This window comes from Gobio gobio (assembly GCF_949357685.1).
Source record: "Gobio gobio genome assembly, chromosome: 20".
NCBI classification, from domain to species: domain Eukaryota; kingdom Metazoa; phylum Chordata; class Actinopteri; order Cypriniformes; family Gobionidae; genus Gobio; species Gobio gobio.
Genome location: NC_137113.1, coordinates 33,848,054 through 33,865,176, shown reverse-complemented (window position 1 = coordinate 33,865,176; position 17,123 = coordinate 33,848,054). Strand labels below are relative to the sequence as shown.

Below are 17,123 nucleotides of genomic sequence, written 5' to 3'. Positions count from 1 at the left end.
GCACCTGATGATAGAGGATGTATTCTTTAGTGTCCTTGTAAGTGCACCCACCTACCCTGCTCGGATCTAGTCAGGCGGAACCAGTTGCATTGATGCCGTGACCCGGATGGGTCTGAGGTTTCGGGGGGCGGCTAATAAGAGCTGTGCAGGAAAAACCTTACTCCCCTGGGTTCGAGAGGTTTGATAGAGACTGTACAAACCGTTTGAATGGATGTCATAGGATTTGGGTCCTTAATATTTAATGTAAAGCCATAATAAATTATGAATTTCCTTGTTCTATGATTTGTTCTTGAATCACTGTTTAATTTTTCCAAAATGGTTTGACCGTAAGTATGAGCACACAGCATCCCTTGATTCCTGCAATTCACAATCAAGCGCAGTTCACCCTGACTATGCCATGTAAGTCTTTCTTTGGCCCTGGTATACCTTAACCAAGGACCAACAAGATTGCTAATCCATAAACATACCTTAGTGAAATCATTGTAATTTTAAAGTAATCATGTCAACCACTTCTAACTCCCTCTCTGTATATGCCAATGTTCCTCACAGCCATAATATATATATTTGCATTTCACATTACGTTCAAGGTCTAACAACACATTCTGTTGTTAAGATCCAGAACTTGCTCTCATTAGGTATGGTGGTGGGAGGCCGATTCCTGCAGGACATAGTCTTCACACTAGCAGAAAAGAACAAAGGATACAGATGGATAGAGAAGCAATTTGAGGAGACGACGACTCTAAAAATCTCAACGGGCACCCTTCATCATGGCCCACGCGGCACACTTAACACATTTGGTGATAGTTAAGATAAGAAAATGCAAGTCTCCATAAACAGGATCAATAAGAGCAATACAAAAAACTGATGCAGGAGCAATAACGATCCTCTGCTTGGTTTGGTCGTCATCCTAGAGAAGTGGCGACTTACTAATCTATCAGAGGAGCAATATCTTATGCAAGGTGCATAGGTACAAGTTAGACAACAGTGTCTCTTATAACTTAGAGCATTATTCAGAAAAAAATAGTGGTTACCTGTTTCAAGTTTTGTACATAGTAAGAATAACTTGCCAGATCAGCCCAAAGGAAGCAACTCTGTATTGGTAGGCTTGTATATTTATACTGCAGGGATGTAAAAGGTACAAGACTGTAAGATTTGTTTATAGTTTTCTTTAACTTTTTTCTAGTACTAGCAAGCCCAGAAAAACTGAAGATTTTATTGATTATTGTGGGTAAAAAGCAAGTAAAAGTTATCAGGTCTCTTGCTAAATTACCTCACATACATTAAATGTATACACTGAGATCATTTAGATACAAATCATTTGTAGTGTTTGCCTTGGAGCTACAGTAGAGAATCACTTTTTTTCATGGAATTCCTAATTTACATGGTAACACAGATAGCTTGAGTGCATTATATGTTTGGAGCCCCACAGATCAAGCAAAGCAGCATGGTTTTGTTTTAAAGAATACCTTAATAACAGTCAACATACTTGACTGGTGCCTTACAAGCAAGAAGCAGCTTTTGTACACTCTGGTGAGATGCCCTAAGCTTTGCTTAGCTAATCTAGAATTGTGGAAGCATTTGAGAAGGCAGAGCGTGGGAGGTTATTGTTTGACCTTGTTGAAATGCAGGGTTTGGGAGAGAAGAAAGGCTTAGGCCTTTGGCTTAGGAAGGCGGGAATGTTTGGGCTGAAGGGGAGCACGAGCTCTGGGCAAACTGCTATCTATCTTTCTGAGAAATACAGACTGTCTGTGCCCTTGATTTTGTTTGTTACATATTGGTGCTACAGTGTTGGTGTCCATGGTAGTCTGTCGGGCTGGGTTAATGCAGGGTAGTCCGGAAGCTGGTAAAAGGTGATGTCTTGTTCTGGATAGACCTGTAGCTCCTAACCTACTCTGGGCCCCGGTGAGCACACTGACCTGCTGTATTCCCTGGGGCTTGATGACTGTTGAAGCTCTCTTAGTATAGGTGGGTGGCTGTGGGGTTGAAAAACTGCTTCTCAGAGGAAGTTTTTGTATACCTTTCTCTAGCTTACAGCAAAAGCTGGCAGAAGCTGTTGGACTTGCTGGTTCATTGATTTTAAGCTGGCTGCTCACAAGGCCAAGCTCAGCAGGATCAGAGCTCTGAAAAGTTCTGGAAGAGGAGGCAGCAGTGCTATCAGCAGATATAGTTACCGTTGGTAAAGTACAATTTGCGGTAGACTCAACAGCGATGGGACTTTGTAGGTCTGGAGAGCAGGACGTGGGCGTCAGTGGGTGGTGACTAAGCTCGGCATCCAAACTGTCACAAGAGGCCTCTGTAGAGGTTGGACTAGACAGTCGTTCATGGTTGTGGGGCTTGTTGGGTAAGAATCTGGGAGTCTGTAGTATCTGAAGCTATTAAAGAGAAAAAATAAGAAGAAATTATTAAACATTTGTTTGCTCTAATTTCATAATGATCATACTAGGCTGATTCTACGATTACAGGACTTGTTCTGTCCCTTAGGATGAGTTTTAAAAAGTACAACAAATAAAAAAATAGAAGACAGAATATACAACATGAGCATCTGGGTACACAAGAAACTAGAGGTAGACCCATTTTGCCTGATAAAATGGGAAAATCTATCTGATAAATGGTTAATGAATTCCAGTTAATGAAAAATAGTGTTGAACTTCATTAGAAAATAAAAAGTAATATCTTAACCATGAGAATGCTTTGTATTTATTAAATACAATTTTTTTTTTAAAAAGCTATGCTTCACTACCGACACACTTTTTTTATTTTCATATGAAGTATATACAGGAAAGGGAGAAAGGAAAAAATTTAAATAAAATCAACTCAAGTCTTCGTCTTTTTAAATGTAATTTTCAAATAGCCTTGCTACCACCAAAAGGACGTTTTTGGTACCTTGCCACAGTCACCTCTGGCGCATTTTCCGACCAGAGAGGGTTAAGCATTATGAAGAAACAAGTAAAGTAGCAGATCCTTGATTAAACTACTTAGAGGTAGGGGTTGAACGACTTCATATTTTTTAAGTCAACATTTATGTGATGAAAGTCAAGTCAAGTCGACGTCAACTAGCCGCTGACGTCATTAATGAACAAATAAGCCTGAACCTCCAACATAACAGATATTTTATAAGTTCTTTTGTCTTTGGGTTGTTATATTTCTCACAGATCTGCTTGTTCTAAATCAGATATATATAGTAGCCCAGTAAAGATATGACTTCATTATTGAAAGAGCGACTGCGCGTGAATTAATTCTACCTGGCAACGTAATGAAGCTGTGGGTTTTAGGCCTTGTCCACACGTACATGCCAAACCAACAGGTGGCAATGTAACCCTAACCGTAAAGCCATGTTGGCTAATCAGAAGTTTTGTTTTTACGTAACAAGCCAAAATCTCCAGTTTCACTGTACACACACTGTACACTGCAATAGGAGTTTCTAAACATGTTCACACTGGCAGGAGTTTTAAAAAAAGTTCAGTTTCAGTGTCTGGATACTGCATTTGTGTGTAGACGAATGGCCAAACCGTATAGAAAAAGCTGCGGTTTTGAAAATCCCTGTGTTCGTGTGGACAGGGCCTTAGTTACTAAGAAATATATGCTAGAACTTTTCAGTTATCTAAGCTATTTAATTGATATATCATAGAACAGTGTTGACAATATATCTATGCGCTACTGAATGTTTGTGTGTGTGTGTGTGTGTGTGTGTGTGTGTGTGTGTGTGTGTGTGTGTGTGTGTGTGTGTGTGTGTGTGTGTGTGTGTGTGTGTGTGTGTGTGTGTGTGTGCAATCTGCACTTGATGAGCGAGCAACTGTCTGTATGTGAGTGTGTTACAATGCAGCAGCTCATTAGTTTAGAACGGCGATTAACTTACGTGTACAATAGGATGTTTAAAACTTGCATTCACCTGATCAATATGACCAAAATCGTAACCACAATATGTTTAATTTTCAACCGCAGTAAAGATAGACATCACAATATATTAGCTCTGACTGAAATTAGTCTTGTCTTTATAATGAGACGTCACTAATTGAAAATGAAAGCAAATTCCTATATTGTTTATTGCTTAAATTACAGCTAATTAAATGTATAAAATGTTAAACTCACATAAAATAGTTCGACAACCTTTTTGTTATAATTCATCAGAATTTTTGCTATATTCACTAAGGACAACAGACTGTATTTTCATTAATACATTTTGAGAACTACTTACTCTTACTTAGAAAAAAACAGATTAATATTTAAATATCAAAACTACATTATATGCTCAGACATGTGCCTGAGACACTGTGACACACTGCTACACAAAATAATACATACAATATACACTATATCCAAAAGTTTTGGGATGTCTGCTTTTTAATGACATCCCATTCTTAATCCGTAGGGTTTAATATGGAGTTGGCCCACCCTTTGCAGCTATAACAGCTTCAACTTTTCTGGGAAGGCTTTCAACAAGATTTAGGAGTGTGTTTATGGGATTTTTTTGACTAGAAGCACATTTCTGTCAGGACCACTATCGTCAAAGATGATTGATTGACTATGAGCATACAGTTTGGATTGGCGGTATGATTCTGTTCTGGGCAAGAACTCCCTGCGCATCCATGCAGCCTAGCATGGATAAGAGCAGGGAGAGCAGCAATAACCCCCCTTAAGGTAAACAGAACAGAACCAATATAATGTATGGCAGATGTCATCAATGTCGATATTAAATGTAGTCTGATTCAAGGGGAATCAGAATACCAAACCCTGACTGGAAGAGAGGAGGAGCTGGGGATGGAGGGGGGTAAATGAGCTCTAGAGAATGCGATAGCTGCTGATAGTACTGAAGGAGCTTATATATGTATGCTGTGATAGACTTCGTATTCCTATAGGTAGATCAGCTGACAGTCAACTGATACGAGCTTGAATAACGTGACCCGCCAGAACTGACACTACGCTTGATTTGTGAGGTCAGGCACTGATTTTGGATGAGAAGGCCTGGCTCGCAGTCTCCACTCTAATTCATCCCAAAGGTGTTCTATCGGTTTGAGGTCAGGACTCTGTCCAGTCAAGTTCCTCCACACCAACCTCGCTCATTCATGTCTTTATGGACCTTGCTTTGTGCACTGGTGCACAGTCATGTTGGAACAGGAAGGGGCCATCCCCAAACTGTTCCCACAAAGTTGGGAGCATGAAATTGTCCAAAATGTATTGGTGTGCTGAAGCATTAAGAGTTCCTTTCACTGGAACTAAGGGGCCAAGCCTGGACTTATTGCACAGGTGGCAACCTATCACGTACCATGCTTGAATTCACGGAGCTCCTGAGAGCGACCCATTCTTTCACAAATATTTGTAACAGCCTGAATGCCTAGGTGCTTGATTTTTACACCTGTGGCCATGGAAGTGATTGGAACACATTAATTGATTTGGAGGGGTGTCCCAATACTTTTGGCAATATAGTGTAGATCAGGGGTGTCCAAAGTCGGTCCTGGAGGGCCACTGTCCTGCAGAGTTTAGCTCCAACTTGCCTCTACACACCTGTCTGGAAGTTTATAGTATGCCTAATAAGACCTTGATTAGCTAGTACAGGTGTGTTTAATTGGGGTTGAAGCTAAACTCTGCAGGACAGTGGTCCTCCAGGATCAGGATTGGACACCCCTGGTGTAAATAGATCTAAATATAAATAAAATATTTTGAGAAATGTCTTGCTGTTTTAATTTTCTCCCTACAAATGGAAGAACTGTTTGGTTATGGAAAAAAATGTTTTGTTTTCCACATGTGATATTAGGGTGAGTAAATGACAGAATAGTATAAAACTTTTAATGCTATCCCTTTAATTATCTTAAACGATTTATTGTTCCATGACTATATGTAAGGATATTGCCTACTGTATAAACACCTTGGATTTTCTCTCTTGATGTTTCAATTTTAGTTTTTTTTTTCATGAACAAAATTTAGTAACGCGTTTTATTTTACCTCTAGCAGTCGAAAGTTTTCAGTGCCAATGCATGGAGGAATTAAAAAATAAAAACTATCAGTGTTGATATTTCCAAACAGTTCCAAAAAGCAACAATCAGTGTTGTTTAATGTTTAAATTTGATATATCTGATATATGCTCTATGATACACTATCCTCAGCAACAGACACACAGCTTCAGATGAACCTGCTCCAGGTGTTGAGTGAGACAGATTGAAGCATCCACACAACAAGCTGTCTGAGAGGGCTTTGATCCTTACAGGTCTTGGCGAAGTGGAGCTCATCCTCTCCAAACTTATTAGCAATGATGTAGACTTACATGTGAGGTGGTGAGGTCACTGTCAAAGCAGTACATGCACTCGAGCAAATCTCTCAGACTGACAAACAAGAGTGCAATTCAAGTTAACAACTTACGACTTGCACCCAAAAGCGTCTAGATTAGAGACACTGTTTTGTCACAAAGCAAAACATTTAAAGTAGGCCAAAGGAGTTTTTCTAAGGAAGGTCCATAGACAGATTTTTAATTTGTCAAATTCAGAATCACAAGAAATACACATAATATTGATGGAGAAGCCAACACATCTATCTCAAAGTGAATTATTCCATGTGATGCAAGGCTCTGTGGTATGCAGGGCATTGAGGTGCTGGAGTACAGAGCTATTGTTAGCTCAGTCTTTGATGTCTGCTGTGCTGTTTGATTGGCACTGGTGGAGGATTTCCAATGGCTGGCGTTTATTTAATGTAAACAGAACTTTAGGGATAGTCCCATAATGGTATCCTTTCACAAATGCCATGCAAAGGTTACCACAATTACATACTTTAAAAGATTGAAGTCAATAAAAGATTGCATTCTGCAGTCAGATCAAACTAACAAAAAACATGCTAGCGCATGTAATGGTTAAGAGTTATGGTTATGCTTTGGGAACAGTGTCAGTACAATATTTATTTGTTGATTCTGGTGGTCTATGATCACTCCAATTTTTACTTTGTGAGTGTATAGAGTGCTGCAGTGATGACGTTTTTTTTTTTTTGTAGCCCAACCCAGAAGTTAGCATCACCCTGGTTCCCTCAACAAAAACCCAAGGATTGTTCCATTGGCTTTTGGATTATTGCAAAAATTATTTTTCATCATGATAATCTTCACAAATGAACGGAACTGTTATGAATTTTAAAGGTCCCATGGCACAGATTTTTTTATTTTATTTTATAATGTATTCTGAGGTGTACTTTTATTGTTAGTATGATTTTTACATCATAAAATGTCATAATTTAGAAATAAAAGGCATTTTTTCTATACTAATGTTTGCCCTCTGGCTGAATGCCCTGTTCAGGGGCTTGTCTGCTGTGAGACTTCAGTAAAAACACCCACTTTTGTGATTGGCTGACATCTTTGCATTTGAAATGAGTATTAGATCTTGTAGTGGAGGGGGCGTGGTTTAACAAGGTCTATGAGGCACGAGCCTGCCAGAGAGACGGATGTCACTTCTCACCAGTTCTCTCAGCACGTCTCAGTTCAGTGAACTGTTGTAGTTATTAGTATATACTTCAGGTTATTAGTTTATATCTAGTCGGAGGGACTGTCACTCATGTCAGAAAGTTAGTAACTTTAGTAAAATATGGATCAGCGCTGACTCGAGACGCGAACCGTTTAGAACGATTCAGTCCGATTTGGTGAACTGGTTTGAGCGGTTCACTAAAAAGAAGCGGTTCAAAAGAACGATTCATTCGCGAACCGGACATCACGGACCAGAGACGGAGCGATTGCTAACAAAGTTATATTGTAACTACTGAGTTGTGAGAGTGCTGTCAGCGCGAGTTTATTTTGTTTGTATCTGAGAGTTCTGAATAAACACGAGTCCCAGTCAAGCCGAGCCCGTCTTCCTCGTTATTCTACCAACTTTGTAACACATGTAATGTACCATTACAGCTGTCGAGATGAACGAGTTACGAGTAAGTGTTGAGTATAGCATTATTTTTAGATATTTTCCTATCATATGAAAAGCGTCAGTGGCGCGCACGGAGTACACAGCGCAAACAAAGACACAACAGTGCAGTAATGGAATGTAATCCAGTTTATTTTTGTGGATTGCTGGCTAGCCTAGCCCGGATACCTCACTGCTAGATGGGGGTCGGTGAAGTTGAAGGCCAACCGGTCAGTGCAGCCTGAGCTTTGGCGTGTGTAAGGTTTATCTCTAAAGATGTGGCTCCGCCGATGTTGAGCAGAAACTCACGACTGTATGCACATTTTAGAACAGATAGACGTGACGAGGACGTACAAAAACACTGACTCACAAGATAGAAAATACGAAAACACCGTTCTGTCGGGAGAGAGAGAAGTCGCAGCGTGTGCACGAATAATAAAGTTCTGTGTGAACTTGAATGATTAGCTACAGAAATCACTGATCACAGATCAGAAGGAACTGAAAAAAGACTTCTGTTTTCATTTGTACATCCAAACACTGAGAAACTGCCAGCATTCACTCGTTCACAAGCCACGATCTCTCGAGGACAAACAAATATGGCGCTCGAATGGGCGTGCCAAATTCTCTGGGCGGAGGAAAGGGAGGTAATCATTCCTGTTATGACGTCATAACAGGAAAATTCAAGATCATCTCGTCTGAGCTGTCATTTTCTCAAAGGCAGAAAAAGACACCCAGAACTCGGTTTACACCGATCAAACTTTCTAATCACTTGGGGACAATATTCAGGCTAGGGGAACTCATATTAATGTTGAAAAACCTCATAAAATGAAAATTTCATGCCATGGGACCTTTAAAGCCTAAATTGGCAGAAGTAAAAAGCTAAATGTAAGCTATAAACAAACTACACCACAGTTGCAGGACTTCAACGTCACTATCACTAAGAAACTGCCTTTTTTCAAGACATGTAAAAGCTTTAAAAAAATCTAAATAGGGTATTACTTATGTATTTTATGTCGTAGAATAAAATGTGAAAAAAAAAAAACCTTAAGCTTGTGTTAACTACAGACCTTATTTTAAGGCATTCAACCAAAATAACATTTCAAAAACCTATTAACTTAAGGACAATGGAATGCTAAAATGCTAACTCATTTCCTGGGATATGGCCTACAAAAATCCCAACACGATCTCATGACAATGCGTATCAATAGTACGAGTGTGCAATCTCGTGGAATGTATACGCCAAAACAAGTTTTGGAGTGCATATGCTACGCAGTTTTTCGCGTGCATATGATACGCACTTTATGGCGTGTATATGACACGCTTTTGGGTAGGGTGGGTGCCATAAAGTGCGTATAATATGCTCGCGAAAAACGGCGTACCATATGCACGCCAAAACTCATTGCTCATGCTTATACATTCCACGAGATTGCACACTCGTATTATTTATATGCATTTTCCTGAGATCGGGCTCAAAAATCCCTCATCCCTGCAGCCCTCTATTACTGTTTCTGTTGTTTAGATTATCATTTGCTCCTAGAGAGGATTCATTTGTTTAATACTTATTTGTATTTTCTATTTTTATTAGTTTTTTATTGCATTTTTAATGCATTTATTTGTAATTAGAATAATAGCTGTCAGCAAGAAGAAGGTATTTGTTATTAATCTTGCTCATAATATCTATTGCTACTAAGGGTTAATTCACCTGAAAATGAAAACTCTGTCATTAATTACTCAACCTCATGTCATTCTAAACATTAAGACATAAGTTCATCTTCAGAACACAAATTTAGATATTTTAAATGTAATCTGAGAGCTCTCTAACCCTTCATTGACAGTCTGCAACTACCACTTTCTAGCCCCAGAAAGGTAGTAACGACATTATTAAAGTAATTAATGTGACTCCAGTGATTTAACCTCAATTTTATGAAGTGACGTGAGTGCTTTGCTCTTTTAATCTTCAAAGTGCATTTATGAGAGCACCACGACCCATGCGTGTTGTGATGACTCAAGAGCAAACGTTGTTGCTTGAACATGCGTTCATTTTTGGGTGAACTAACCATTTAAGTAGATACCTGTCCCGCAGTTTTTACTGATCCACTGAAAAGTTGTGACTCAAAATAATGATTTAAGTTCACACAAAGCTATCGTATATGAACAACATGAGTGTGGGTAAATAAAAAAAAATGTTATTATTGGTCCACATACAGCAAATCTTCATTATCTCCGCAAGTGTACACACGTGTATGCCACATGCAACCCCAATAGTGTTTCCTCCACCCTCAGGAGGTATTTCCTGGTCCACAGCACCCTCTTATGGACACCATCTTCCATGCAATGCAGTTTTGTATGGTTGTCTTATTGACTGAGCCCATCTCCCTGTTTATGTGCCAATTCTAGGCCCCAGACTTCTTCCCAAAAACTATAATCCTTTTAAGTTTTTTTCCAAAGTATGTGGTTCAGAATGGACGAGACAGAGCAGTGAAGAGTTTGTCTAGAGAGGTGAAGTCTCAATCGGGCTTACCCGAGAGCACCTGCAACCCTGTCAAAACCTCAGAGAAAGTCTTAGCAGAGCCGTGTGAGGGCTCTCAGTTGTTTCATGCATAATTTATGACAGCTCACCAAGAATTAAAACAAAGACAGCTGAGAAAAGGTGACAGAGTTCTTAAGCAGGAAGAATCTATGGAAGGAGGGAAAAGTAGACAGATAGATGTAGAAAAGAAGTAAAGACAAAACAGAGAGCAGAGAAAAAAAGGTGAACGAAGAGAACTGTCAACATATTTCTCAAATATGAAGAGCCCTCAGTTCTCTGCAAATGACTTTCTCTTATTTGGAAAACCTTTTTCCCATGAAACACATCATTCGAAAATATGATGCCAGAGGTGCTGCTGTTTTGTTTAATTTTCATGTACTCACACCTAAATTGATTCCAAACATGCATTTTAATAATAATAACCTACCACCTCCAGCTACATGAACCAGTGCGGAGCATTCCAAATAATTAGAATACATATAATTACAATAATGTCTCTTTCTAAGGGCAGGAATATCAAGGGAGTCTTCAAGTTTGTTAAAAGAGGTGTTCACATGGCAATGAGGTATGATGAACTGCAGAATATAAAAACACATAATTATGCCTCACAGCCCATGTTCCCTACTTATACAACAACAACAAAAAATCTAAAATATTATTATACTAACTATATGACAACTGCCTGAAAAATTAAGAACAAAATAAGAAAAACGTGAAGACAAAATTATAACAAAATAAGAAAAACGTGAAGACAAAATGATATGAGAAATTACTTTTTCTGATATGAGAAAATATTTTTTCTTTTCATTAGACAAAAGTGTGCCCCTTAAAAGTGGGATTTTCTCTATTCACTTCAGCAATATGTGATATGTGTAAGTAAATTAAATTAAGTAAACATTTCTTATTACTTGGGTCACAAAAACTCTTCACACAGTGAGCACAACATAAATCTACGTGAGCTGCTTTGGCAGAAAATGCATTCAATTACAACATCTTTCAAATTACATTAATTCTTTTCTCACTTCGACACAACTGCTGCCAAAACTCTGTACCTACAGGCCAATTTGCACATGCTTACATACTATTTTCAAAACTGTTAAACTTGTTCAAAACAATAACACAATACAAAACTGAATAAGACAGAAATTTGCTACATTTCTACAGTAATATTGTAATGAAATATATTCTGAATCTAAAAAATGAAATACTATCAAAGCAATTAGATGCGTTGGTCTTTCAATTTCCGTTATCATCCAAGGGGAAACTTTTTGTAAAGGGGAATCATTTTGTACTGTAATATAAACATGGACCATGTAACATAAACTGCCGTGAATTATAAGCAGTAGAGATTGTCATTCTGGTTTTGTAAAGAAACTTTACAGAAAAAAACATTGTATATGCTACCTGATGTTAGTGTTTTTTAGGTCTGTGTTTTATGATTGACAAAGTGTTTTTGTTGGGTGAAAACCTTTGCTAGAGTTGATTTGAGACATGAATGAAGTGTTTTGGTAGTTTTAGTGCATTTTTAATGTGAAATTAACTGCTGTGTCAAGATGAAAGTTGGTTAGGAGAACTGTGTGAAGAGTGACCTAAGTATTGGGAAATGTGCCCTAGATATTGTAAAAAACTGTAATGAAGACTTTTATTTTTCATTTGAATTTTATTATCAGAAGAATGTCATATACACCTAGGATGACTTGGTGAAATTATGGGAGAATTTTCATATTTGGGTGGACTATCCCTTTAAGCCCAAAGTATGCTTCAATTGTTCTTTGGCCACTATGTCGTGTGCACAGCGTGCATTACATCAATTTCATCATCTGCACAGTCCACTAGGTGGAAACACTCAAAGTTAGGCTGTTGCTTTTAAAACTACTCAAATAAGAAGATAGAGATTTGCGTGTTTAGGGATCTGGTCCTAGGAATAGCGAGAGAACATTGTCTACATTTTGTACAAGGTATATTTTTCATCTTCAAACCAAACTTGGGTCTCCAGCCAACAAAGCCTGCCTGGCTAGCGCAATTCCCATAATGTTTAACCATTTAAGTCAGTAGGCATAGAGAAGGCAATCTTTTGTGATGTTTGAATACATTCAACCACATGAGCTACACTAAGAAAGCAATCCGGTAGAATGCGTTTGACTACCTCTGGAAGTGTATGAAAGTGGACAAGCTCAAAACGTTTTAAATCGCATTTACATAATCTCATGTGTATTTATATGTGTTTTGCATAAAACGCAAGGTGATAGGTGAAAAAAAACTTCTTGAAACTTTGAATAAATTGAACCAATTACTTCGCATTGAGGAAAATGCAGCTAAAACACGCATAAAAACACCAATCTAAAGTGCAATCTATTAAATGCAATTAACAAGTCATCTGATACCATTAAAGAGGAAGTTTCTTTATAATATGTTATATATTGTATTTTGTACACCTCTTCTTTTTTAGTGTCTACAAATGTATAAAATTGATCAAAGATTAGGTGAAAACCATACAGACACAAGTTCATGCAAGAGATTGCAAACCATTGAAATTTTGAAACATTTTAAAACCATTACGAAGTAACGAAGCATCGTTTACTGAACATGATTTTGGCATTTTGATACTCTACGAATCACTGGTTCGAAACAAATGATTCACAAAGGTTTCAAAGTTTCAAAAAGCAGTGTATCAAAAGGACCCATCACTATAAAACGTACAATACTGATATATTAACAGCATCTAAAAGGTAAATTATGTATGTATGAACAACTTTATAGACATACGCAATTAATCTTGAAATTTATTAATCCTTATTTATGCATACTGATATTTCAATTCCATGTTTAACGCCGTTTACTGATTTAGGCTACTTGAAATTATAACATTTCATTCTGTCCTGTGTGATTTATAGTGCCAACTTGTTTTAAAGTACTACAAATTGTTAAACAAGACTATATTTTAAAATCTGAATAACTTTTCTGTAATGGTTTAACCATTACTTATAATGCAATATGTATTTTTTTTGCTGTGGGATTAAAACTGTTTTCTCAATAGGCCGAGACTAAAAAAATGACCATCAAAAATACAAAAAAAAAACAACAACAAAAAAAAACAACATAAAATCTTAAAAGTAATCCATTTTATTCATACTGAGTAATCCAAATGTTCAGAATCCATGATTGCTGTTTGTGAGGAACAGAACCAAATTCAAGCCTTTATTCAATGATTTTCGTCAAATCTTGCACTCGTTACGAATTCAAAATTTGCCATCTCAAGAAGTGTTAGGACAAAGGTTTTACGTAAGTGATATCAAACACTCATTGGCTCCTTCCTGCTTCGTCACCAAGGGGATCAAGATAACATTTTCAGCCATAAATAACAACTTAAATTCTCACACAAAACTATTGTATACCTGCAAATGTAGCAAATCGTCATTTGGACCACTTAAGCACTGATGTTTTAGCAATAAATTATGGTAATTAAACTAATCTGTAGGTTACGTTTTTTCTTTTTACTGTATAAAGTACATTTTTAAGAAATAGTTAGGGTTAGTTTTAGAGGTAAATAGTAAATATTTCTGTCTGTTATGTTTTATATATTCCTTTTTATACTCTATTAAGTGGTTATGTTTAGGTTTGGGGGCAGGGTTAATGAATTTAAAATATATCTATTTATAAATATTTTATTAAAGCTGTAGTCTGTAACTTTCTTTGGTTAAAAATGATCCAAAATCAGTTTTTGAGCAAGTACATAACCATACAAAACGATCTCCTTACCTTAGCCCGATTCACAACGGTAAGCTTGTAATAATGCTTTATAATTTGAGTGGTACTGGTAGTTTTCCGCAGGAAATACGAGCTCCCGCCATTCTTCTTTGCGTCATTACGTCACGTCTGTATACATGGGATTGTGGGCTATATCGCATGTGTGGATGCTGCAGGTGGCGGATTGTTTGTGGTCCCCTAAGTGACCCCCTTCAAACTGAGATGGCGACAGTTACCCCTTTTCCACCAAGGCAGTGCTAGAGCTAATTCAGAGCCAGAGCTAGTCCGAGTTCATAGTTGGTTCGACTGATGAGCCTTCTAAGAACCGTTTGCTTTTCCACGGGCTGAGAGCCACAACAGAGCCATGTCTTACGTCACTATACAGGGAGTGCAGAATTATTAGGCACGTTGATTTTCTGATCATATTTTTTTTCCAGGCACATTTGACCAATTCCAAACCACAGTAATCCTAATAACTACTATTGATTTAGTATTTAATAATGTATAAGTGATATATAATTGTTCATGAAGGCTGGAAATGAAAATCACCTTATATTCAGGTGTGCAGAATTATTAGGCATGTTTTCTTTTACAGATAAATTGAGCCAAAAAAGAGATTTAACTCAGACTGAAAAGTCAAAAAGTATTAAATGCCCATGAGAAGGATGCAATACTAATGCAATACTAGACATTGCAGTTAAGGCATGACCATTGGACAGGGAAATGCTCGTTGGGTCAGCAGGATCTGACAAAAACAGGTGGTGAAGAAAAGACACCTGTTAACCGCAAAAGAATTAAGAATTAAGGTGAAGAATTAAGGGTGAAACCATCAGGAACCCTTTAGTCTCCAGCGCCACCATTTTCCAAAGCTGCAACCTACCTGGAGTCTCCAGAAGTGCAAGGTGTCAGGATCTCAGAGACTTCAGTTGGGTAAAGAATCCTAAAAAATGACCCCCACTAGATAAGAATCACAAGCTGAAGTGTTGTAAAATACATGAAGAAGGTTTTTTTTATAGGCTTTATGGACAGATAGGTTGAGAGTGACTCTTGAAGGACCAGCACCACATCCTCTAGTACCACTGTTTGAAGAATTCATCTTCCAGAATCTGGCAGTACGTTTTGGGAGTTCATTTTAGTCCATCCTGAAGTCCGTTTTGCAGAGATGGACTAAAAATGAACTCCCAAAACATACTGCCAGATTCTGGAAGATTAAAGGGTTCCTGATGGTTTCATCCTTAATTCTTCACCTTAATTCTTAATTCTTTTGCAGTTAACAGGTGTCTTTTCTTCACACCTGTTTTTGTCAGATCCTGCTGACCCAACGAGCATTTCACTGTCCAATGGTCACGCCTTAACTGCAATGTCTAGTATTGCATTAGTATTGCATCCTTCTCATGGGCATTTAATACTTTTTGACTTTTCAGTCTGAGTTAAATCTCTTTTTTTGGCTCAATTTATCTGTAAAAGAAAACATGCCTAATAATTCTGCACACCTGAATATAAGGTGATTTCATTTCCAGCCTTCATGAACAATTATATATCACTTATACATTATTAAATACTAAATCAATAGTAGTTATTAGGATTACTGTGGTTTGGAATTGGTCAAATGTGCCTGGAAAAAAAATATGATCAGAAAATCAACGTGCCTAATAATTCTGCACTCCCTGTATACGTCTCATCTTTCTCAGCAACGCTAGCGAGGCAGCGGCAATGTTGCCAAGTCTGTGGTTTTGCCGCGGGCTGTTTTTCATGTCCGCGGGATGAAGCGACCCCAATTATGTGATATTTAGCCCCGGGAATGCAAATTTTAGTAGGCAACCATGCCAAAAAACACATATTTTACCCCCAAATGTGATTTGTACTGTGATTTTTATTGGGGAATCCCCCCCTGGAACTCGATTGGGCTTGTTTTGAGTAGCAATTGGGCGGGTTTTGTTGTGAAAACCTGGCAACCCTGGGCAGCGGGAAACATAAACACACCAGGCTTGCGGGAAACATAAACACACCAGGCTTGTTCAAGATGCATCGTCACTGTGTAGACCGATCCACGTATGATATATAAAAAAAACGCATGAGTGAATCAAAAGCATAAGGAGTTGTATGCTCTCGCTGGACTCGTTATCATACGGCGATCAGTCTCTGCACAGCACCGCTGCGGACAAGCCTTCCATCAACAAAGCAAACGTTGCGTTACTATTGATTCACATGGCTTTACGATCCTACATCGGCATCAAAACCCAACGAAAACACAGCGAATCCAACGCATTCATGCAGTTCGCCGTAATTTGTATAGACGGAGATTACAAACGAGCAGCATGCAGCTGTTAGCTCCATTAGCTGCTATTTCAAAAATGGCGGATCTCCAGTTTGTGTCCTGCCCCCAGCACCTGACGTAATCGGTTCTTACTTCTAGCCCTGTTCTAGCCCAGCAATGTTTTGATGCTACTTAAGAACCACTTTTCCTGGCTCGGAGCTGGGGGCTTTGGGTGTGGAAACACAAAGAACCGATTTGAAACTAGGCTCTGGCTCCGATCTAGCTCTAGCACTGCTTTGGTGGAAAAGGGGTAAGTGAGGTAAAACTTACGGACTGCAGCTTTAAATAGTTTCTTTAACAGTAAATATGTAATAATATTCTGTTTTTAGATGCTGTCAACACAATATAATTGCATGTTTTAGTATCTATCAAAACATACCAAAAAGCATTTTTTGTATTGTGAACGTTACATATTAATACCTATGTATAAACAATGAGACCAGGCTAAGTATGATACTGGTCTTGACTCCGACTCTGGAAGTAACAATGTAAACTTCAATATTTCACAAAATTATAGGGTTTGGTCAAACAGATAAGAGAGAATGAAAGACAGTGGGGCTTGAAAGACGAGATTGAAACAAGAAAGAGGTTTGAAGAAAGTCAGGTGTCAGGTTATGAAAACAGCATGATGCAGATGGACTGTCCTCAAAGTACAGAGTAAGAGACC

General features: G+C 38.1%; 1 protein-coding gene across 1 annotated transcript in view; it reads right to left on the bottom strand.

The window, feature by feature from the left end:
- Nucleotides 1-1,179: 1,179 nt before the first annotated feature.
- Nucleotides 1,180-17,123, bottom strand: part of ccser2b (coiled-coil serine-rich protein 2b) — a 100,357-nt gene continuing 84,413 nt past the window's right edge. The window contains exon 11 of the mRNA XM_079845713.1: nt 1,180-2,372. Coding sequence (XP_079701839.1) covers nt 1,650-2,372 — 723 coding nt within the window. The 3' untranslated portion in view covers nt 1,180-1,649. The remainder of the gene's footprint in view (nt 2,373-17,123) is intronic.